This window comes from Guillardia theta, assembly GCF_000315625.1.
Source record: "Guillardia theta CCMP2712 unplaced genomic scaffold GUITHscaffold_82, whole genome shotgun sequence".
Taxonomy (NCBI): domain Eukaryota; class Cryptophyceae; order Pyrenomonadales; family Geminigeraceae; genus Guillardia; species Guillardia theta.
This window is the reverse complement of record NW_005434592.1, coordinates 66995-88855: the sequence shown is the minus strand read 5'-3', so window position 1 is coordinate 88855 and position 21861 is coordinate 66995. Positions and strand designations below refer to the sequence as shown.

The following is a 21861-nucleotide window of genomic DNA, read 5'->3' as shown; positions in this document are numbered from 1 at the left end:
CATCTTCATGAGTAATGAAACTTTTTATTGACTTTTTGAAATACATTGATGACCTAACCTTAAAAAAAAGAAAAGAATACATTATGAAGGCTACGAAGCTGAAGAGGGTTGAGAGTGGTAAGTCTTTACCACTTCAAGATCATGGTGGACAAGTGTCGAGTGTCGAGTACAATTTGTGGTAATGTGACAGAGGTAGAAGACTGTGTTAGAGGTCCTCTTAGTTGAACATTCCCTTGGGGTCATTTGTTCGTCTGATCCATTCGTTGCTGTGCTCACAAGCCCAACTTTTCAGTGGGCCATGCTTGTGATCGCATTGGTCACATCGCACCATGAAAGGGCCTTGTGGCCCATCCCATCCTCCTTCTTTCCCTGAGCATTTGCTGCCTGACCCTGTGCGGCCGGGCTTCCATTACCAACGAGCATCGTGAAGTAAGACTCGTAATCCTCGCGGGTGATGTTCAGGCCGAACCCCATCCGGAACAGAAACTCGAGCTCGAGGCAGTTCAGCTCCTGCAGGCTGATCCCACCAACCTCAGCCCAGTGCTTGTTGGAGTAGTAGAAGTCGTCCAAGAACTTCGCAGCAGTCATCACTGCCACCAGGTACAGCCTCTGGAAGTTGCAGGAGTTCAAACATACACTGTGGTTCCTCCTCTTCAACCGTTCGAGGTACATTAAACCCACAGCAAAGCAGCACGGGCTGCACCCACCATATCTGTTGATGCGCCGGACATATGCAGAGGCTGCGATGGGAGCATGACTTCCTTCGAAAGCCACCAGGTCCGACTTCCTTCCATTCGAATCGTTCCGTGCAACAGTGCAATCCAGAACACAGGCGATGACCTCGACAAGTTGCTCCTGCTTTTGGGCATCGAGCTTCATCGCCTGAACCAGTCCCCTCATGCAGATGCCGTGTTGCTCGATAGGGAAAGTATGCTCCAACCCGGTTCTGCCTTGATGCTCCTGCGTAGCACTCATTTGAATTGATGCCTGGCTAACAGGTCCGGGGGGGGCGGATACATCTTCCATTTCAACATCGACTTGGCTCTTGCAAAAAGACATCCTTCAAGGCTTGTGGTAACAAGAAAGATTGCAAAATGTACAGCGTGAGTCCTGTGCTAAATGACAACGGCGGTAATGCAGGCGCGAAGGAGTTTCAGGGGGAGGCTAGACTCAAACCCTTCAAAGAGGAGCTCGTTGGAGCTACCGGATGAAAGAGTCTGCTGATATGAACGAGACAGCAAGGAGAGACTTGTTCCAGCGACAATGGGCAAGCAGAGGAAGAGCAAGGTAGCGAAGCACAACAGGAAGGACGGACAGATTCCTGAGGGGCTGTGAGAGCGGGAGGGGTATAAGTGCCAAATGTGGGGTAGGGTAGTATACATACAAGGGAGGGGTGCTCTCCTGAGTCCGGTGTGCAGAATGGGGTGGTGGGGTACCTCGGCACCAGGCGGCACAAAGGCTGGGGAATATTAAATCCTGGGGTAGAGGGATCCTTGGCAAACCAAAGACGGGTGGGTAGTGAGAAGGAGAAAAATCAAGGGTAGGGTTAATTTACTGTCTATCATTGGGGGTTGAAGAAATTGATTTTCAGGGGTAAGGGGTGGGGGTACTTTGATTGCTGGGATAAGAGATACTGCCATATTAACTGCAGCGAACATAAGAGATATCTGACAATATACCACCCTGCAGAGTTGATTGATGGACGTGTGGATGGGGTACTTTCGGGCTGATATGTGGTATGCTAACCAATTTTACTATAATGATCGACTTAGAGAATATGCAAGGAGGGCCGTACTGTCTTTACTTGTGAGAGTCTAACCTTGGGTCCCGCTCAGGTGATTTGAGGGTGGGTAGTCTTGATGGATGGTACGGGGTAGGGATCAAAACTGAAGCCAGGGGTAGGGTGGGGGAACTCATTTTCGAATTCGAAACTGACATGTGGTGATGACCCACGCCTTGTAGCAACCATCAGTGGGTGGGGGTGATGGACCCTACCAGTGAGAGCTTTCCAAGTAAGAAATAAGGGTCCTGTCATCAGAGGGGCACAAAAGGATATGAACCGGTGTAGTTGATTGGTATTTGATGAAGAGTGGGTAGGGTTTACAAACCACCGGTTATTTTTCCTGTTCAATCGCCGGTACTACAGTGAAATCATGCCATTAAACTCGTGATTGACCCCACCCTACCCTATCCGACTCCCCCTTTCTTCCAAGGACTAAACTAAAAAGTTGTACAACCTGCACCGTCTGCACCCCACAACTCAACTTCTCTCGTGCGACTCATAAACCCAAAGATAAGTCATGAGTAGGGTAGGGTCCTGAGAAAGATTATCACTACCGGTACATATACCAGGATTTGTATCTTGATGACCTGGTAGGTGGTATGCGAATGTTCTATCTGTACCCTGCAATAGTGACAGGTTTCTCTGTGGTAAAGAAAGGATTTTTTGTTGAAAAGAGTAATCTTCGAGGTTATACAAATAGAAACAACAATTTTTCAACAAATTGAGAGTCGAAAACACTCCATATCACCCAGATTTTGCTACAACTTTGACCACATTTGACCAAGCACGTATAAGGGAAAGGGGGCGATAAACATGTACCCCTGCTCCACACCATTCCAATATTGAAAAAGTGTGGGTGGGTGAGATAGATTCATAAAAGTTGAGAATTGATGGGCCGTGACGTCTTCTTTACCACACACAGGGCACCTCTGCACGAGTTCGCGGCTCGGAGTTCGGCAGACACCGAAGCCCGTGCACCGGCCCGGGTGCGACGGCCGGGTGCAAAGTCGGTCCGGGGAGTCAAGCCCCGGGCCGGCAGACACTGAGAAGCCGGGCCGGTACCCCCTGCGCTTGCCCTGCCCGATACATGCAGTAGCCGCCATGTTGGTGGGAGGGTGTGGGAGGAAGGGGCGACAAGATCGAGCGCTGGCCGCATCGCTCTGCTTCACCTTGTGTCTCATCTCGCCATGCCCAGCCTCAAGCTTCCTGTCACCTCAGGCAGTCTGGTCGGGGAAGAATGAGGAGGCTATGTTCAGGTGCCAGGGCATGGCAGGATTGCGAAGATTGTTCCTTCCGTGGAGCGCGCGAGGGCCAGGTTCTGTGTTGAGGGGGTCGATGAGAGGAGAAGAAGAACCATCGTCTGTCAGGATGGTGAGCTCTCCATGCTCTGTCTTGCTCCTAGGGCGCTCTCAGTGCTGAATTCAAACGCTCGCAGGTCCTCCCGGCCCGAATCATCAGGTTGGGAGTGTGCGAGTTGAGATTGTGAACGGATGAGCCTTCAGGTGTCCGTGCTGCTATGGAGAGTGCTCGCCCTATGCAGCTTTCTGCGGCAAGGTACGAGAACCAACCTGACGGCGTTCGGCTAGCCTGCTCGACCTTTGACTGGGAGTTCAGTGTGGGGAGCCCATGCTCGGAGATGCGAAGGTTGGATATTGGACTGTAGACGAGGCGAAGTATGCAGCATGAAAGATGTTCACATTGACGTCTTGACTGATTCGTGCTCTTCAGGAGTCAACAGATCTCGAACTATCAGGTGCACACACCGACAGGTCTGGTGTTGTGTCTTCCACTGACGTATCGGTCAGCTTGGAACATCTTCGTGCGGCCCTTGCTCTGTCCTCAATGCAGTCGCGATGATCGGTAACGTTGCTGATGTCCAATCTCTTGTTGATCGTGCCATGGCAGGAGAAACGCCGACATTGGAATCAACCAAGAAAGGCAAAGCAAGGTGGAGCGTACTGAATGGTTCTGACACGACCGGCAGATCTCTTGGACAGACTGCTGTCTCTGGTGAAGAAGAGGGAATGCGACGAGATCGGATCTCGTTGTAGACATCATAGCCTGGTCTCTTCAAGGTTCTTGACGCTGTTCGCAGTGCTGACGGTGCTGACGGGTTTTTCTTGCAGCGAATGCAGCGCGTCACTGAGGGAATACCTAGTAGGAAGAAGCTGCTGCGGAGGAGGAGGAACGGAAGCTATCATGAGTGTGGTCGGGACTGCTTGTGGCAGTTGCCTGGGCTGGCTGAGAGTGTCGCAGGTGGAGGAGGTATGCCCGAACGTTGTCGGGGCAGCCGTGCACGTCGGGGCGGAGCCGGTGAAGGCTAGCGGGAGCTTGAGAGAGTTCCTTGTCAGATGGATGATGGAGGGGGCCTCGATCACGATGACTTTCAACAGGTGTGCGTGTTCTCTTGTGGAAGAATGCTGAATCTGACGACTGACATGCCGGCGGCAGGCAGCAGGTCTGGAAGCACCAGACCAGTCAGCTCGCGGCTGCAGGGAAGGAGAGGACGACGGAGACGTACCCCGACTCATGGCATGCTCAGGCAGAGGACACCAGGAGGATGCGTCGATCTGCTCTAATGCGATGAGCAGGCCATCTGCTCGGTAGATTTGCAAACTGGTGACATCCTCACAACAAACCCCATCAAGGTTTGAACAATCCAGAGGAGATTTCGAAGATCTTCCCCATTGATTCTCTTCCTCCCTCGTACCTCCTCCCTCCTCCTCTCCTCCCTCCCTCCCTCCCTCCTCCCTCCCTCCTCCCTCCCTTCCTCCCTCCTCCCTCCCTCCCTTGTTCTGTTTCCAGATCTTGTCGGTGCAAGATGTCGAGGCCTGGCTTCCTTCAGAGGCGTCACTGTACTTGCGGGGGAATGAGGTGGGGAGGAACGGAGGAAAGGAGGAGATGCTGCTAAGACGAACAAGGTCCTCTTTCACTGCAAACAAGATTCAGACGAGGTCGTCAAGGCAATCCAGTGGCCGTCAGCGAGCTGGGAGGACATGCAGGTCAAGGAGCAGGTGAGAGCCCCCTCGATCAGCTTGCATCAGCTGAGGAGGTACAGATCCTGTCCCTCCGCAAACTTTACCCTGGGGAGAGGTGGAACGAGGCTAAGGACAGTTGGGTAAGTCTGACGAGCCTGGAGATCCCTGCTCTCTATCTCTCTCCTCTGCTATCCCCTTCTCATCCTACAGCGAACTCACCTTCACCGATGCGGCAGGTGAAAATCCCCTACGCTGGGACGGGGGAAAATGTCGGGCCCTGCCTGAGGCTTTTTGCACCACGACAATCGGAAGCAGGTAATGAAATCGTGGCGGTAGAGAGAATGACAGAGACGATTGTGGTGATGATGGCGATGATGAGGAGGAGGATGATATTGATAACGATTATAATCGTATGATGTTTTTGAGCTGCAGGGCGACGCATTCTGGCATCTCGTGATGAGCAGTACAGGATAATGGACAACTTTCTTGTCCCATGAACTCGTCACAAAGATCAAGACTTTCCACGATTTCTTCTTTCTTACCAGCCTATTGCACCTCTCCCTACCTCTTTCCCGCTTTCCCTCCCGCACCTCCCCCTCACTCCCACTCTTTCTGTTATTCCCAACAAGTTTGAAGTCCTCCTTAACATTATCTCGTATAATAGACATCAACAAAAACATTTCTCCTGTTAGACCTTATGACATAGCTTTAATACGCTCCGGAAGCCGCCGCGATGAAGTTGGGGTTGGAAGGAAGATCTTGACCTGCAACATGGTCACTATCCCTTGCACCTGACGCTCCGACCTCACCGTCACTCGTGCTCCTCCAGGTCCCATCTAGCTTGTGGCCTGGTACCTGCTCCCAATCAGCTCAACCTTTAGCCTCCTTCAATCGCCTACCGGGTCAGGGAACCTTCCTGTAAAATCCGGCTTCGAGGGCTCAACCATTTGAGCAGGAGGTGGAGGTGGTGGTGGAGGAGGAGGGGGCGGGGGCGGAGGAGGGGGAAGTGGCGGAGGAGGAGGAGGCTCGTAAGGTTGAGGGTTGACAGGAGGGGGAGGGGGAGGGGGAGGGGGAGGAAGAGGAGGAGGAGAGGGTGGAGGGGTGGAGGGATATGGTTCAGCCCTCTGGATGATCCTGACACGGCGGATGATGCCCTTAGCAGCGTCGAGGGGGCGGCGATCGAAGACAGGGATGAGAGGAGGAGACGGCCGAGAGAGGACGCGGATGCTCCTAACGATGGACGTGATGTAGTCATACAGCGACTTGTAGTGGATTTGCTGCACATCGGATCAGGGCAGCGGCTCCGGGCTACCGCAACTCACCTCCACCACTCGCTCGTTATTGATCTCACCCTGAAGCACCCTGCGACAACAACCATGTGAGAAGAGTCAATGATAAGGGTGTTGTGCGAGTTCTCAGGGCATCAAGACGGAGTCTAGGAGGATGAAACATGAGCATCGGTCATCACCGGAGCTTCCTTTCAGTGTCGTCCTTCTTCCTCGAGTGCTGAAAGGCTCCGATCAGCACGCGCGAACAACGCAACATCAAGCAACGACACCTCTCGGATGATGATTTCTCGGACAGGAAGCCGGGGCTGCGCCACCTCCTGCATGTGGACCTCGACGTTCCTCTGCGGGGCTCTCTCGACGACGTACCTCCTCAAGACACTCTGCCTCTGCGCTGCCTTGGGCATCACGAAGTCAAGGTTGACTCCTCCCTGCTGAGGAAAGTTGGTGACGCGAGCCGCAGGAAGGTAATTCACTGTCTTGGCACGAGGAGCCTCTGTGAGTGGCTGCTGGAACGAGGCCCTTTCTCCTTTGTACATGCTCACGGGCATTTCAACCTCTTCCAATGGCACCGCTACCTCCTTGACGGGGATAGCTACCTCTTTCAGAGGAACCTCTGCTCCTTGCTGGATAGCTACCTCTTTTAGAGGAACCTCCGCTCTTTGCTGGGGGACCATGGGGATCTCTGCTTGCATGTCTCCCTGCCGGAAGTAGCTCTCAAGATCCTTGGCGTCCTGTTCCGGGTAGATATGTCGGATGATGGCATACTTGAGTGTAGGGCTGATATGCTGCAGCCGCTCGGCTAACTGACCATATGAGCCTGTCGGTTGCGCGCTTGACGAGAACAGCAAGTCTCCTCCTGGATAGTCCCTGCTCAGCAAGAGAGAGGTGGAGGCCCCGACATCTCTTCTATGGAGCCATGCTGCGCTCGCAACCACCAGCAACAGGACGGCAGCGCTGAGAGCTGCTTTCAAACCCTTCCTGTTCCTCGAATCTTCAACCATGATGGGGAGTACAGGATCTCAGACTCGAGCAGACAAGTGTACACCTTCTCTCTTCTCTCTCTTCTCTTCCGATGACGTCCCTCTGCGATCAACCCTCGACCATCCGTCCTCACCAGCGTTGCCGGAAATAGCAAGCCATTCCCGTCTGTGCCTAATTCCAAGGTGGGGTGGGTGACGATTGTATGGGGTAGGGGTGTAAAATTGAAAGACTATGACCACCGATCTTTACCAAAAAGTGATTTGAATGAGGGGGTACTACTCCATTCACAGAGGGTGGGAGTAAAATTTCAGGGGTACTGCACAAGGCTTCCGCGAATGTTGGTGGTCCAGGCCCCGGCGTACTGGAATTAACCAGGGACTCGAATTACCGTACATGACACTGAAATGACAAGCCTCCTCGACTCTCCTGATTGTCCTCGTACTGATTTTTAACTTAACTTTGAGTAAAGTGTTTGACCCGGTACCGTAGTAACGAGTCGGCCCACGGTGACTCAGTCGCTGCGGCAGTGTCCGGCGACATTGATTGCAGTGCAAGCCTCCGCCGGCCCGGCGGCCGGCGGCCCGCTACTCTCCAAACGAACTCCGAGGCTCTCCTCTCACTGATGATTCAAAATCCGACATCATGCCCCGTGACAGGCTTTTCGGTCCGATCACTGGCACTGGTTGTTTGAGGGCCGGGCCGGAGTTGACAGTGAGTGACCGTCACAGTCCATACTTGAACTCCGATCATGGCACTGTGGCGTGTAACTTATTACAAAACTTCAATACGAAAGAGCAAACTGCCGGCCGCAAGGCCCCCGAAGGCTTCAGACTAGCGTGCTTCCTTGTCGCGGAGGCTGGGAGGCGCTAGAGGCTGTCGGAGGAGGGAGAGGAAGCGAGACTGAATGAGGCAGCAGACCCCCGCCAAGGGCCCCCGGCGGGTTGTGGAAGCTGAGGAGAGGCTGACCGTGAGGGCCTCCGAGCACAACTGGGGAGCTGACGACCAGTGGCTGACTGCTACCGCCCCCGCCGGCTCCATGGCCATTCGCAGACTGAGATGTCATGGACATTTGCATCGTGCTGGAGTGGTTGGCCGAGGCTAGCGCGGCTTCCCATTGCATGGGCAGGGCAGGGCCCCCATTGCCCTCAGGCTTGTCCTCCGCCGCCCCCAAGGTTGAGAGCGTCTTGACCTACAGGGTAGCCCCAGTGACGTCGCTGGCAACACAGGGCAAGGGAGGAGGAGAGGGATGGAAGGGGTGAGGGTCGGCACCTGATGTTTGACAAGGCTGCCGTGGAGGAGCAGGAGGAGGAAGGAGACTACTTGGATCCCGAGGGCAATCCAGCCCAGCGGGGACTTGACGACCCGGTAGACGTTACTGCGGAAGATTCAATGAAGGGAGGTTGTAGGGGGGAGGATGCAGCACCCGTAGAGCGGAGGGACGGAAGGGTTAGTGATGTCAGTCACGAGGGCTACGCTCTAACAAGGTGAAGCTCGTAAGAGGACGAGGAGATGGAGATGGAGATGGAGGGAAAGAGAGGAGTGGTGATGGGGACTGGGGAGGACACGTGGGGAAGGAGGACGTAGAAGATTCTGGTGAAGGGAGGAGAGAAGAAAAGATGGGGAAGAGGCGGGGAGAGAGGAGGGAAGGAAGGCAGAAGGACCTCAAAGCAGCCGCTGCTGTCAATGCTGAAAATCCAGAAGCTGACGATGCCAAGGACAGCAGAAATGAGGAGGATAGACTTGGACCTGTAGAGGGTATCAGGAGGAGCCATAGCAGGAGAGGCGTGACATGATCGATAGCCTTTCCCATTGCGACAGCCGAGCGATTTGATCCTTGACCTCCTGCATCTGCGTGTCGTACTCCTTCACGTCCTCCTCGTCGGGAATCGATTCAATCTCCTCCCGGTGTGCATCAATGAAGTCGGCGAGGTACAGCATGAACCCGACTCCCGTCCCCATCAGCCCGATGGAGGCGAGGAGGAGGAAGATGGTATTGAGCGATGGCCAGATCCCATTGGGATCTGCTGCTGCCTTGTACATGCCAGCTCCAGTCATGACGGTAAATGCGATAGGGACGATGATTGGAAGGGTTCCGATCTGCATCTCCACAACTGAGCAGTGAAGGATGCCTGTCAAGACACTGGTCGGCCAGTCCTGCTCGTATCGGCGTGGTTAGCGCCGAAGAGGAAAACAAGGGGGAGGAGGAAGAGGCAGGAGACAGCAGAGGCAGGAGGAGGCAGCAGGCACCAGAGGCAGGAGAGGCAAGAGGAGGAGCCCGGAGGGAGCAGGAGCAGGAGCAAGGTCGAATAAGAGGAGTTGCCCACCGGTCCTCCAACGAGGAGCATCACTTTGCCCACGGACATCCCTTTCTTCGCCAAGATGACCTTGATGGCCTTGATAGTCTCGCTGTTGATGCCAACCATTGATCGGATCTTGACGCTTTTCCCCATCATCTCCCCGAACACTTTCTGCTGCAGCACGCATGCGAGCTGCTTGCAGAGAGCTGCCACGAAGATGGCGAGGAGGCAGGCGAGAGCGAACGAGTTGAACTGTCTCTCCCCAGCAGAAGCTATCAGGACGCCGCAAGCGACGTAGGCCGGGACACCGGGGACAACCGGGATGGCGAAGAGAAATAGGCCGATGACGAGGATGAGGAAGGAGATGAGGAAAACGTTCAGCCCCGCCAGCTTGATGTTGAGCCATGCCAGGAAGAGGGTGACGCAGATTCCTGCCCCTACCTGCAGCACGAAGTAGGCAAGGCTCCACTTGGTGACCCACGAGAGGATCACAGTCCAGTTCCACTTGCTCGCCTTCAAGAGGAAAGCGCGATACCTGTCTGTGAAGAGGGAGGACGGGAAGCCTAGAGCTGCTCCCGCCCCTCCCCCTGATGCTGCCGGGTCCTGATGGAAGAAGACTCGCCTTACGGCTTGATTGACCACGGAAAGCATCAGGAACAAAGGAATGACGGGAGAAAGCACGAGGATTGCAAACCCTTTCCCTCCGTCGCTCGCCGCCTGAAAGGTTCTCAGCGCCCATGGCGATGCAAGTAGCCAACTCTTACCATCCTCCTGAAGCTCTGCGATCCGCACAAGACAGCGAAAACATGAAACAAGTCAGAAAGGACGCGGAAGCGAGGATTTTGGGGAAGCAAAATGATGCCATGGAAGATTTGGAGAAATGAGACTGAGACTACTGAGAGGAAATCCATCGAGAACATGTCACATCACCTTCAAGGCATTGTTTGCCGTCATCTTGCCAGTGATCTCATCTGGCCCGATCACACCCACCACGATCCCAACGAGCATAGCAATGCCGATGACGGCAAAAGAGAAGACGATGCTCGAGACTTGCATGGAGGCGCAGGTGACGGAGGTTGCAACCCACAGCAAGAAGATGAAAAACCCGAGGGTGTAGAGAAACATCTTGGCTCTCTTGCCAAAGACTTTCTGTCTGCTCTGGTTCTTGAGGAGCGTGCTGGAAAACAAGAAGAAGGCGAGGCCAATGAAGACGATGAAGACGGATATGAGGTATGTAGACGCCCACAGGAGGAAAGCAGCAAGGCACTCTGCCTTGCTCGGATCGCAAGCAGAAGCAGCAACATCCTCGGTACAACCAGCTTGACACTGATACCCGGTGAAGCCGTAGTCAGAGCAGTACTGACTCCTCTGCTCCTTCACACAGACTCGCAACCTTGCCCGGAACGTCAACTGGGTCTCCCTTCCCCACCAGAAGTTGTTGATCCCCGACCAGATGAGAGAGACGGCAATGCCGATGACGCCTGCTGCCACAAGCATGCTCGAGAGGATGTTCAAGAACAGGATGACATCCATGGATCCTGCAACGCAGCTGCAAGTCACAGGCAGCGCAGGCAAAAGAGGTCGGGCATGAGGGGCAGGGCACAGGTGCAGGCAAGTGTCTGGCATGCGTGCACATCAGCAGGCTCACCAAAGAATCGCAGACGAATGAGGGTAAAGTACAATGATCCAACGACAACGTATGTGAGCAACGGGGCTTGAGGTTGGGTCTTGAACGACAGGACTGCGCTGATGAGCACGGACGCGAGCACAATCATCATGAGCAGGTTCTTGACCGCAAGGAAAGCATGCTGATCGCAGCATTTTGATCTTTCCGCGTTACTTGAGCTGTTCAAGTCAAAGACGTACATTACCACGAACACGGCAAAGCCAACTGCAGCAGCTGCAGTGCTGTACGCATACCCTCCGATCAGCCCTTTGAAGACTGATGCCCCGAATCCAATCTCACTAAAGAGTAGGAAGAAAGATGCCAATACACAAATAACATGCGCGAAGATGAAGGCCTTGATTCTGATCAAAGATTCGTTTTCACCTATCATTTCTTCGACTTCCTCCTCCTCCATCGCCATGCTCCCCGGTTCTGCTGCTGCGGAATGCGTGAAGCCATGAAGCGCTTGCATCCTGCCTCCTGCAGGAAGATCATTCAGGCGTGTGAAATAGACTAAAGCAGCTGATCCCACTATTGTAAACCCACCTCGCCAAATCTATCCAGAGCTATCGAAGATCTACTGGTTCATTTTTTCCTGTCGGGCTCGTGTCTCGTAACCATGGCTAGATAGGATCTCAGGCTTCTTGCTGCCTGTCTGACATGATTCGCGGCTCATCCACTGCCATCTCAAGCTCTGCTGCTCAGCAGCTCACTCATTCGCCCTCCCCCTTCTCCTTCTCTTCTGCCCTGCCCTATCTTGGATCACCCGACAACAGCAAAAGCGTGGACTACCCGTCCTTTTCACTGTTTTCTGTGTGGAGATTCGACAGGGTGGGGTGAAATGAGATGAATTTTAACTTCCACAAATTTTTTTGTCGCTGCCTCTTCTATTGTTCCTATATCTCGTTGAGGCGGATTTGTTTTCTCTATTTCCCTACCTAGCTTGCTGTTGTTCGTTAATTCCACTTGAGTAAAAGATAAAAATGCCATGTTATCTCACCCCACGTTCCCCCCACGCACTCAAGGACGCGAGCGATGGCGTGAAGGCCGCAGAGCCGATCCTGGTCGTATCATGCCAACGGAAGAGCACAGCAAGTCTGGAGATGCCTGGCCCCGCATAATCAGCTGAGTGCTGCTTGACGACGCATGCCTCCATGCTCTCGATCCTTCGATGATATCTGAAGACAAGTGGAGGATATGACGACATGGAGAAGACACAAGGAGCGTTGGGGATGATTGAATGGGCCCAAACAGCACAGGTAATACGAAAGAAGAGTTTAGAAGAAGAAGAGGGGAGAACACTAGCGGGTTGAGTTTCAGCCGCACTCAGTACATAGTGTGAGCTGGTTGGTAAACACCCCCTACAGTAACCGACAGCAATGATTTCAAGATGCAAGAAACTTCAAGTTGTTAGCTGAGATAAGTAGTTCAGAGCACATAGATGAAAGAGGAGGGGGTCCCTCATAGCATCAACGATGTGGTTCGATAGTCTGAAGTGGGCTTCTAACCGTTCAAGTTCCAAACCGATTAGTCTCCTCGTTACTTGACAGCAGAAAGATCAGATCTCGATACTGCAGGGTTTGCAGGGGAACACGCCACTCCTTGATCTGTCACGAATCAGCACAGAGCTCTACCTGGCACCCCACTCAGCCCTTGTTGGCTTCATTGGCGATCAGATAGGCAAACAACAGCAGACTGGCCGGCAAATCATCCTCCTGTCATGCTAGTCTAACGTCGAAGACTGACGTCGAAGCAGCAAGGCGGATGGACAGCAGGAGACGGGGGCGAGCGCGGGAGCAAGGTGTGTCGGGAAGCGCATAGGGAAGTCGAGGGTACGCAGCCCGCCATCGGGGGCAGGGTAATAGGAGGGGAAGCAGGGATGGGCAGGAGCGGGGATGGGGATTAGCAAGTCACTGGTGCCGTCATGCCGTACAAATCTTTCGCCTTTTACTAAAGATTTCCGTGGTGGCGCCAGGCTATGACCAAAACCAAATTTTTGAAGCGCGAAAGCGCAAACATGCGAAAACAAACTGAAGATTATGATGGTGATGAGAAATGATGGCAATTAAGGTGATCAGAGGTAAACATTCAGTATGTTTGTGTGGTATCTATGTGGATTAGACCACAGAGCAGATTTGATGATGTCGTCTTTTGTGTTTTAGTGTTGTGTCTTGAGATTGCGGAGGGATGGAGTTCGATATTGCGACAGAGCTGAGATAATTATGGGTGAGGATCTGATGTTGTGAGAGAGGGAAAGAACTTATGGCTATCTGTATGAACCAGATTGCTCTCACGTCCTCCCTTTCTGGCTGCTCTCTCGCTTCTGTCTTGCTGTCCTCTCATCTTTGCTTCTTGTTGTCTGGGGTGAACAAGCTTCGGTTTGCATGCTTTCATTGTATCAAGTAAAATTAAACTTAAAACATCAGGATCTATAACGCCCTCTCATGTACAAGAATAAACCAGAGGCTGCTGCAGTCGACTTGAATTCCTTTAGAGGATGATGGAATGATGCGATGTCTGCGCCTCCTCCTCCTCTTCCTGCTCCTCCTCCTGCTCCTCCTCCTTCCCCTTACCCTCACCCTCAGATTGTAGGTAAGCGAACATTCCAGAAAACATCCCGTTAACGTCAATGGGACTCGCGGCTCCTGCTTCTGGCTGACTGTTCTCCCTCTGTAAGGAGCTCTGGGGCACAAAGGCCTTGGGGGACTCAGTCCTCCTTGCCGCCCCTTCTCCTCGCTCGATGGCTGATAGCAGCGGCAAGCTGCCGCGGGAGGAGGCGCGGGAGGAGGTCCGCCTCTTGACCAGCGTCTCCTTGGGGCTCCTGGCCTGAAGGACATTGTCGTCGAACACAAGCTGCCCGATCGACGAGATCTGTAGAGGAAGCTCCAATTTGGAAGTAGGCTCCACAGGAGGGCTCGGAGTTCGAGACTGGCTTGGGATTCCTGCCGCCGGCAGGACGTCTTGACTGGAAGGCTCCGAGTCGGGGGGGGCGGGAGGTCGAGGAGAAGGAGGCGTGGGGGCGTCCACAGGAGCTGAGGGTCCTTGCGACGGAGCCACGTCACGTAGAGTACTGCGAAACATGAGAGGAGCACCTGGTTCATCCAGAGGTGGAAGAGCTCGAGCAAGCGAAGCTTGCACCACAACCATGGAGGAAGAGGCGCCAGCGACGAACTCCCGGACCTGATCCCCTTCCTCGGTCCTCGTCTCTGCTCCGGCCATGTAGAGTTTGTTCCGAGACTTGACGGTTGCTACAGTGTACCCGACCGCCACTGAGATCAACAGCAGGGAAGAAAGCCCCACCACCAACCCTACGATGAGACCGACCTTGTCCGACGACTTGGCGGGAGTGACGGTGGTAGAGGGCACAGCAGTTGTCGCCATCGCCGTCGTCTCGCTCGCGTTGGTCGCTGTGGTCGGGGGAGGGTTGCCGCTCATCGCTGCCCACAGAGAGAAGTGATAGCTCTTGGTGAGCAGGAACGGAGCTCCGCGGTCATACTTCACCTCCCCTCCTGTGCTCACCCACTTGCCGCTGTCCCGATCCAGGAAGCGCATCTCCAGCACCTTTCCTTCTTTTTTCGCCGTGTCGATGACTTCCTGGGTGATGGCAGTGGCGATGGTGACGGGCTGAGCGAAGGTCACTCCGTCGGGCTTCAGCTCCATCACCTTCCCCACGGGCTTGAGGTCACTCTGGTCCTTGGGGATCGGAGGATCCGTCTTGTACACTTGCACTGAGACGACGATGGAGGAGGTGAGGGCTCCGGGAGGAAGCTCCACCCCATCCCCGTCCGCTCCTTTGACAGGTACCGGCTCTGAGCTCGGCTGCACGAGCTGCGGGGCTACCGAGAGATTCTTGTCCGCTACCACTTGAGTTTGGCAACTTTCGCCGAAAGAGCCGGCAGGACATTCGCACCATGCCTGACCGCCTGGGGGGACCTGGACGACTCCGTAGCACGGCAGAGAGCAGTCGGGGCCGAACCATGCTGAGCCGTTCCTCCGCTCGCAGTCAGTCTTGGGGACTTGCACGCCCAGGATCGAGCCGTTGACGGAGCCCTGCAGGCTGACGGGCGACTGAGAACAGTCGACGCAGGTCACGCAGTCGATGCATCCTACCGTGACATCAACGGCAGCCTGAGTCGTGGAAGGATTTTTCAACGTGAAGGAGAGGAAGAGCTCGCCGTCGAGACCAGTGACGGTGTCGATCGTCATGTCAAGTTTCCCAGATTTTTGCGTCCAGATAGCAGACGTCATTTTGAATGTGCTGTTGTATAGCGTGATCGGCAAGTTGTTGTTGTCTGGTGTGCCCGTACCCGTCAGCCCACTGAGTGTGACATGCAGGGCCGATACGAGCGGCGTGTTGGCTCGAAGGGAGAAGTAGATGATATTGTCGCTGTCGGGAAACGTGGAGGACTGGAGCAGTTTGACGTACTCGAACTTAGGAAAGATGCAGGAAGACGGGCCCTGAGGCATCTGCTTGCAGGTGAAGGCAGGAGAGCTGGAGGAACGACAGAGAGCTGTTGCCTCTACCTTGCAGCTGCTCGAGCATCCGTCTCCGTCCAACACGTTCCCGTCATCACAGCCCTCGGTCGGCAACTTCAACCCGTCTCCACATACTCGCGGGCATTCGGCGTTTGCAAGATCGAGAGGAGAGGAGGCGACGGCTCCTTCTCCGATGACGTTGATGGCCGACACTTTGATGGTAAAGTTCTGGGTGGTAGAGTCGAAGAGCTGGGGGTAGTCCTGTCTCGTGAGCAACACGCTTGTCTGCGACGTTGAGATGACAAACTCCTGATTGAACACCAAGACGACGCGAAAGCTGGAGATGAGTTGACGGTTTGCTGTCCCATCGCCAGTATTAGATGGGATCGTCCAGCTGAAGTTGAGGGTGTTGAGGTCGACGCGAGAGACGGTGAGGGCCTGAGGGACCGTCGGGGTAGCCAAGGCGAGGAACTTGAAGCCAGAGGAGTCGAGCGATGGGCTGCACGTCTCGCCGACCAGGTTGACTCCGATGGCATCATAATGATACACTTGTCCTTGCTCAAGGTTATCGAGCCTCACGCTTTGCACTGCAGAGCAGTTGCTGCTGACTGTCTGAGTAACGACAGAGCCTTTCTCCGGTTTGAGGCTGACCCGATAGGAGACAGTCTTGCTCGTCGCGTTCTGTTGGCAAGCAAGGATTGTTCTCGGATCCTTTCTCCAGCTGATCTCTACCGCCAACGACCCTGCATAATTGTACCACACCTGGACCGGACAGCGAGGTCTTCCCATGACGATCACTCGCACGCGACTATCCAAGGACTGGACAGCGCTGCTAAGATTCGCATCGTACAAGTTGGCGGTTATCAGCAGGTCGAACTCGATCGAAGAACCTTCGTCGGGCTCTGAGTTTGATATCCGGAAGGACAAGTACCCTGCGGCATGGTCAGGTTGAGGCTCTTGAGGACAGGGAGGACAGGCAGACCTGATTGATTGATCTTGGGAGCCAGGGAGAAGCTCGGATCGATACTGCCTGACACTGTGAAGGTGGTCACTTGAAAGAAGTCCTGCCATTAGGGTGAGAAGCGAACATTCCGACAACTGCCACGTCAGCACCTGTGTGCATGAAGAGTTTCCTGCAAGGTTCAAGTCCTGGACGTAGACAACTCGACGGTCGCTGATGGCATCGAAGGCGAAGGCAAGCTGATGGACCATGAGGTTGATCTCTTGCACACTTGACTGCAGCACGAGAGATCAGTCAAGGCCAAGGAAAGCGGAGGCCCAGCGCTTACCGTCACGTTCAGCTTCAGCTCGGGGAAGGCGACGGGACCGAAGATGGTCAAGACATGAGAAGCGAGACTGAAGGGGCTCAGAGCAGACGTCGACGTGTCAGGAACATCCAGCTGAATTCCCTTCGACACTTGCGCGAGCTGTCCTAATTGGCTGACAACCACGACAGCCTTGCTGTTGGGCGCGCGGTAGTAGTCTGCGGTAGCCAGCAGACTGGCAAGGGCATGAGCAGGGAAGCTGACGGTGAGCGAGGAATTTGGCAGGATGTCGCAGTTGAAGGAGAAGAAGATCCTGAAGACCGTCGCGCGGCAGAACAACATGGTCACCTGCGAGAGTTGATCGATCGTGAAGTTGGCTCGGAAAATCTTGAGCGGGTCATAACCACCGGGGATACCGATGACGGTGATTCCTGGCTTGCTGACGAGAGCTTCCGCCAACGGCAGGTGTAAAGCTGCATAGCTCGCCTGGACCACAAGCGTCGCCCTGAGCTTGAGAGGAGGAGAGTTCTGCTCTTGGTCGGGGTTGATCAACGACAAGTTGAGAAAGTAAGTCTCACTCGCATACATGTCCATGTGCGCGATGACAATCAGCTCATCGCTCAAGGTACGATTCAGCACAGCAAACTCCGACGAGACGTTGTAGAGTGCTGGAAGTCCCACCAGCCCACGCAGCGTCATCGTTGATCCCACAGCAAAGTCGATGTTGCAGGAGATGCTGAACACGAGCTTGTTCTCCTTCATCACCAGCGGGTTCTTCTGGATGCCCGCGAGCAGGTCAAACCCTGGTTGCACCAGCTTCCCGACGAGAGACCCTCCTGCCACTCCAAACACAGAGACAGAACGCGACGAGAACTCGCTAGTCACCTTCAACCCGGTCACGATCGGATCCAGGTAGCACGTGACCGACACTGCAGCTGCATTGCTCTCTTTCGCTCCGTTGACCAGCACGACCGTCACGTTCAGGTCGTCGCCAGCTGGCAAAGTCTGCAGAAAGTTGCTGAGCACCAGGCTCCCTCCCACCAGGCGGCTCGAGTTGATCAGGCTGGCCGGAGACTGTCTGACGCTCACGACGCCCTGCTGCTGGTCGAACATGCTCATCCCGGTGATGGTGCAGCTTGCCTGCTTGGGCGTCTCGAAGTTGAAGCGAAGGGACAAACTCACGTTGTTGAGCTGACCGACGATCGGGTTGTCTTGGTAGACGAGAGCTTTGGTGATCGTCGCACGGTAAGTCACGAAGGGGCTGCTGCCATTGATGACGCCGAAGAGGGTCGAGCGATCCATCAGCATCGCCCTCGTCTCACTCTCAGAGTCGAAGACTCCCAGCTCCTCCACCAGCTTGACCTGCAACTGCCTGTCCGCCTGCTCGCAGTCGCCGTTGATGACGCGGAACGACACATTGAAGGCGGAGACGTTCGACCCCGAGAGCGTCAGCACTAGAGTATTATCCCTGATGCTCGTGAAGGAGTCGTCGAGCAGCGTTGGCACACACGAGGGAGCTGGGGTGATGAGCAGCCGCGAGTCCTTGGTGATGGCGAACCTGGAGACGACGTGCAGGGAGATCACGTTGGGCGAGCTGGTGAAGGGAATCGTCTGCGAGATCGTCGCCTCCTGTATCTCCGGCATCACTGTCAAGAATGGCTTCCGCCCGCCCGGGACCAGGAAAAGGTCCTGCTGGGTCCCAGCTATGGCGGTCACTTCTGACCAGGAGTCGTACAGCCCGCACTCCACCATGAGGCGGGCGGGAAAGTCAGACGGGGAGGACAGGGGGGTCTGACTGTTTCTGATGCTCAAGAGGAGGACATAAGGAGGTTGGTTGTCACCTCCCAGGAACTTGAAGGAGGAGTTGGAGCTGATGTTGACAACCTGCCATGCAGACGACAGCGACGCAGCCTGCGAGACTTGCTGTGCAGGCCAGTTTGCAAGGAAGAGTTGAGACCCGACGGTGAGTGCGACGTTGAGGGTGAGGCTGAGAGTGAGCTGGTTGGATGAGCCCACGAAGGGAGAGGATTGCTCGAAGCTCCAAGAGGAGATGCGAGGACGAACAATCTTGAGGGGTAACGAGCCTCCCTCAATGCCGAACCGAGAGGAAGGCTGCTGAAGCAGCGACACCGAGCTCAAGCTCGCGTCCCATACGCCGCTCTCGATGAACCCGCTCAGCGTGGGGCTGACGGCTACCTGCTCGCTCCCTCCGTTTCTCACTGTCACATCCAGCATGACGACGAAGCTGCTCCGGTCGCTCGTCGCCTCCACCACTATGAAACACCCGCTCGCAGAGGTAGAGGTCACCCTGAAAGCAGCAGCATTCACAGTCGCGATGTCATCCGCCATGCCGCACAAGCCGCTGAGAGTCAAGCGAGAGCCTTGGACGAGGAAGGTGTTGGTCTTCACAGAGACCGTGAGAGTGTTGGAAGCGTCGGTGAGAGGAGAGCTCTGATAGATAGACGCGTTGACGATGACAGGAGCCCATGTGTCAAGAGGATCCTGCAACGAGATCCCGTAGGGGTTGGAAGCAGCCACCGGGGTGAAGTTGAAGGCCAGGGCGAAGTTGTTGCTCTTCGAGCTTGTGATGTCCATGGAGACGTTGGGGGCTCGAAGGACGTAGGACGGGTTCCTGACCTCGACGACGAGATAGTAGTTGACGTTTGCCTTCATCGCGTCAGAGGCCTCCATCGCAAACTCAAGGTAATCTTCGCCTGTCGTCACGTTGCGGAAAGTCTGCACCCTGCCGTCTTGAGAGGTGAAGTTGAGAGACCCGCTGGTGAGCGGCGACTGCAGCAGAGGCGAGCGAAGCCTGAACTTGAGCCCATCGCTCCCTCTGAGCTCGACATTGAAAGCAAACTTGAGGTTCAGACGGTTCAGCGAGCCCACCAGCGGGTTCGCTGATGACACCGTCGGTGATACAACCTTCGGGGCGACAAGCAAGCAGATGCGGCCGCTCGTGTCGGTCTCGGTCGTCATGCGAGTCTTTGACAAGAGAGAGATCCTGTCTCCGACTCCGACTCCTCCCTCGACCGACACGTTGCATCCCTCTAGCCGCTGACCTTGGCTGTTCGTGACGGGCACCCACACACGGATGCTCGTGTTGACAGCGATGAGGTCTAACACCTTGACGGTGAAGCCATCGGCCACTTGCTTCACCTCAATCGCGCTGTCAAGGTTGCTGTAAGCTGGTGCCTTCGCTTCATTGTAGACGTAGAGTTGGTCGGGAATGCCTGTGATGTAGAGGTAAGAACGGTTCGTCATATCCACGTCCACTCTCATCTCCATCGAGATCGTATTTTGCATGAACGAGACTGATCTCGAGTGCTGGATGTGGGCGAAGAGGATCTTTGGGACATGAACCTTGAACGGGTTGGAGGCGTCCTTCACACCTCCGATGGCTTGGGAGCTCAACGTGACCCCTTGCGATGGCAGAGAATAACGATTTCCACTCACCACGAGCCTTCCCTGGACGAGAAAACTCGATGGAGCCCGTTCGACCACCGGGTTTGTGAGCTCGAAAGCGACGAGAGCCTCGTACTGATCGAAGCTCGAGTTGGCAACCAGCAAGAGCTCGCCAGTACGAAGAATCACGGCTCTGCCTCCGAAAGTTACTTCTGACGCGGACCAAGACTGGTCAGCCTGAGCTGATGCAAACTGGATCTGCTTCTGCTGGCACACGGCTGCTGTGGAATAGACAACATTCTGCTGATCATTCGAAGCGGCGGAGCTCAACAGCCTCCTTCTGCTGCTGCTGGGAGCGGGGGTCGTCCAATCTGTGCTGGTCTCTAACGCCTGCATTGTTGTCGACGAAGAGCTGCTCTCCAAGGGTGTGGAGGAGGAACTGGACTCTAACGCGGACGTAGAGAACGCACTTGTTTCCAATGGTGCTGGTGTAGACGACGAGCTGCTCTCCAAGGGTGTGGAGGAGGAGCTACTCTCCAGCATCGCAGTTGAGCTGCTCTCGACCTCTGCAGTCGTTGACGAAGAGCTACTCTCCAGCATTGCAGTTGAGCTGCTCTCGACCTCTGCAGGCGTCGACGAAGAGCTGCTCTCCAGCATTGCAGTTGAGCTGCTCTCGACCTCTGCAGTCGTTGACGACGAGCTGCTCTCCAGCATTGCAGTTGAGCTGCTCTCGACCTCTGCAGGCGTTGACGAAGAGCTGCTCTCCAGCATTGCAGTTGAGCTGCTCTCGACCTCTGCAGGCGTCGACGAAGAGCTGCTCTGCAGGCGTCGACGAAGAGCTGCTCTCCAGCATCGCAGTTGAGCTGCTCTCCTCGGCGCTGGGAGTTGAGCTGGCCTCATTTGCAGCCAAAGAAGTAGTTTCATCGAACATTGTTGTTTCAGCTGGGGTAGTCGTGGATGTTGTTGTTTCAGCTGGGGTAGTCGTGGATGTTGTTTCAGCAGGGGTAGTCGTCGACAACGTTTCAGCAGGGGTAGTCGTCGACAACGTTGTTGCAGCTTGAGTTGTCGTGGATAACGTCGTTGCAACTGGGGTAGTCGTAGATGTTGTTGTTCCAGCTGCGGTAGTCGTAGATGTTGTTGTTTCAACTGGGGTAGTCGTAGATGTTGTTGTTTCAACTGGGGTAGTCGTAGATGTTGTAGTTGGAGCTGGAGTAGTCGTGGATGTTGTAGTTGGAGCTGGAGTAGTCGTGGATGTTGTAGTTGGAGCTGGAGTAGTCGTGGATGTTGTTGTCTCCTCCCCTTGAGGTAGCTGATATGAATAACAAGAATCGACATAATCCCAGATGGCGCTAAATCCAGTGAGTGTAAAAATGGATCCAGTGTCAAAATGCACATTGGGTCGTAGAACAATCGAAACTCTGTTGCTGATGTTTGCCAGTGCACTCGATTGACGGATAGAAGCAAAGATCAACGAAGGAATGACAGTCTTCCCTGGGACAGAGCCGTTCAGAACACCCAGGACATCTGCATAGATGACAGTGAGGGGCACGTTCACTGCATTGAGGCTAAGAGTCAATGAACTGCTGCCCTGATGCGCCAGGTTCTGGTTCTTGACTGAGAATGAAATCTGATATGCTGTTGCTTGAGATTGGATGATTTCAGTGTTCGAAAACAACAAGCAGGAGGCTGCATTCCAGGAGCTTGTCAGCGAAAGCTGCGGA

The 21861-nt window shown here is 54.7% G+C and overlaps 6 protein-coding genes across 6 annotated transcripts; 1 reads left to right on the top strand and 5 right to left on the bottom strand.

Annotated features, from left to right (window-relative positions):
- Window positions 1–6: 6 nt before the first annotated feature.
- On the bottom strand, window positions 7–1231 carry GUITHDRAFT_154642 (hypothetical protein). Its single transcript, XM_005825564.1, has one exon. The coding sequence runs from the start codon at window positions 1024–1026 to the stop codon at window positions 289–291; it is 738 nt and encodes a 245-aa protein (XP_005825621.1). The 5' UTR covers window positions 1027–1231; the 3' UTR covers window positions 7–288.
- A 1920-nt stretch (window positions 1232–3151) lies between these two features.
- On the top strand, window positions 3152–5258 carry GUITHDRAFT_144037 (hypothetical protein; the record flags this gene model as incomplete). Its single annotated transcript, XM_005825563.1, has 15 exons — window positions 3152–3154; window positions 3186–3241; window positions 3286–3337; window positions 3398–3456; window positions 3512–3552; window positions 3589–3643; window positions 3689–3731; window positions 4040–4176; window positions 4235–4241; window positions 4375–4431; window positions 4589–4657; window positions 4705–4797; window positions 4842–4901; window positions 4998–5076; window positions 5194–5258. The coding sequence occupies 15 exons, from the start codon at window positions 3152–3154 to the stop codon at window positions 5256–5258; spliced, it is 876 nt and encodes a 291-aa protein (XP_005825620.1).
- Window positions 5259–5648: 390 nt separating this feature from the next.
- On the bottom strand, window positions 5649–7051 carry GUITHDRAFT_144036 (hypothetical protein; the record flags this gene model as incomplete). The annotated part of the gene is made up of 4 exons (XM_005825562.1): window positions 5649–6038; window positions 6084–6123; window positions 6230–6267; window positions 6320–7051. 4 exons carry the CDS (start codon window positions 7049–7051, stop codon window positions 5649–5651), a joined length of 1200 nt encoding a protein of 399 aa, XP_005825619.1.
- An 806-nt stretch (window positions 7052–7857) lies between these two features.
- On the bottom strand, window positions 7858–11466 carry GUITHDRAFT_144035 (hypothetical protein; the record flags this gene model as incomplete). The annotated part of the gene is made up of 8 exons (XM_005825561.1): window positions 7858–8220; window positions 8301–8384; window positions 8693–8777; window positions 8821–9185; window positions 9356–10045; window positions 10093–10107; window positions 10259–10866; window positions 10977–11466. 8 exons carry the CDS (start codon window positions 11464–11466, stop codon window positions 7858–7860), a joined length of 2700 nt encoding a protein of 899 aa, XP_005825618.1.
- Window positions 11467–13484: 2018 nt separating this feature from the next.
- On the bottom strand, window positions 13485–20683 carry GUITHDRAFT_115185 (hypothetical protein; the record flags this gene model as incomplete). Its single annotated transcript, XM_005825560.1, has 4 exons — window positions 13485–16402; window positions 16453–16534; window positions 16584–16706; window positions 16760–20683. 4 exons carry the CDS (start codon window positions 20681–20683, stop codon window positions 13485–13487), a joined length of 7047 nt encoding a protein of 2348 aa, XP_005825617.1.
- A 43-nt stretch (window positions 20684–20726) lies between these two features.
- GUITHDRAFT_115184 (hypothetical protein) lies at window positions 20727–21071 on the bottom strand (the record flags this gene model as incomplete). Its single annotated transcript, XM_005825559.1, has 1 exon — window positions 20727–21071. The coding sequence occupies one exon, from the start codon at window positions 21069–21071 to the stop codon at window positions 20727–20729; it is 345 nt and encodes a 114-aa protein (XP_005825616.1).
- Between the last annotated feature and the right edge of the window lie 790 nt (window positions 21072–21861).

What these genes read in the sequence shown, in the direction of transcription:
- GUITHDRAFT_154642 (XM_005825564.1), bottom strand. Translation starts at nt 1,026, where the DNA reads ATGGAAGATGTATCCGCCCCCCCCGGACCTGTTAGCCAGGCATCAATT.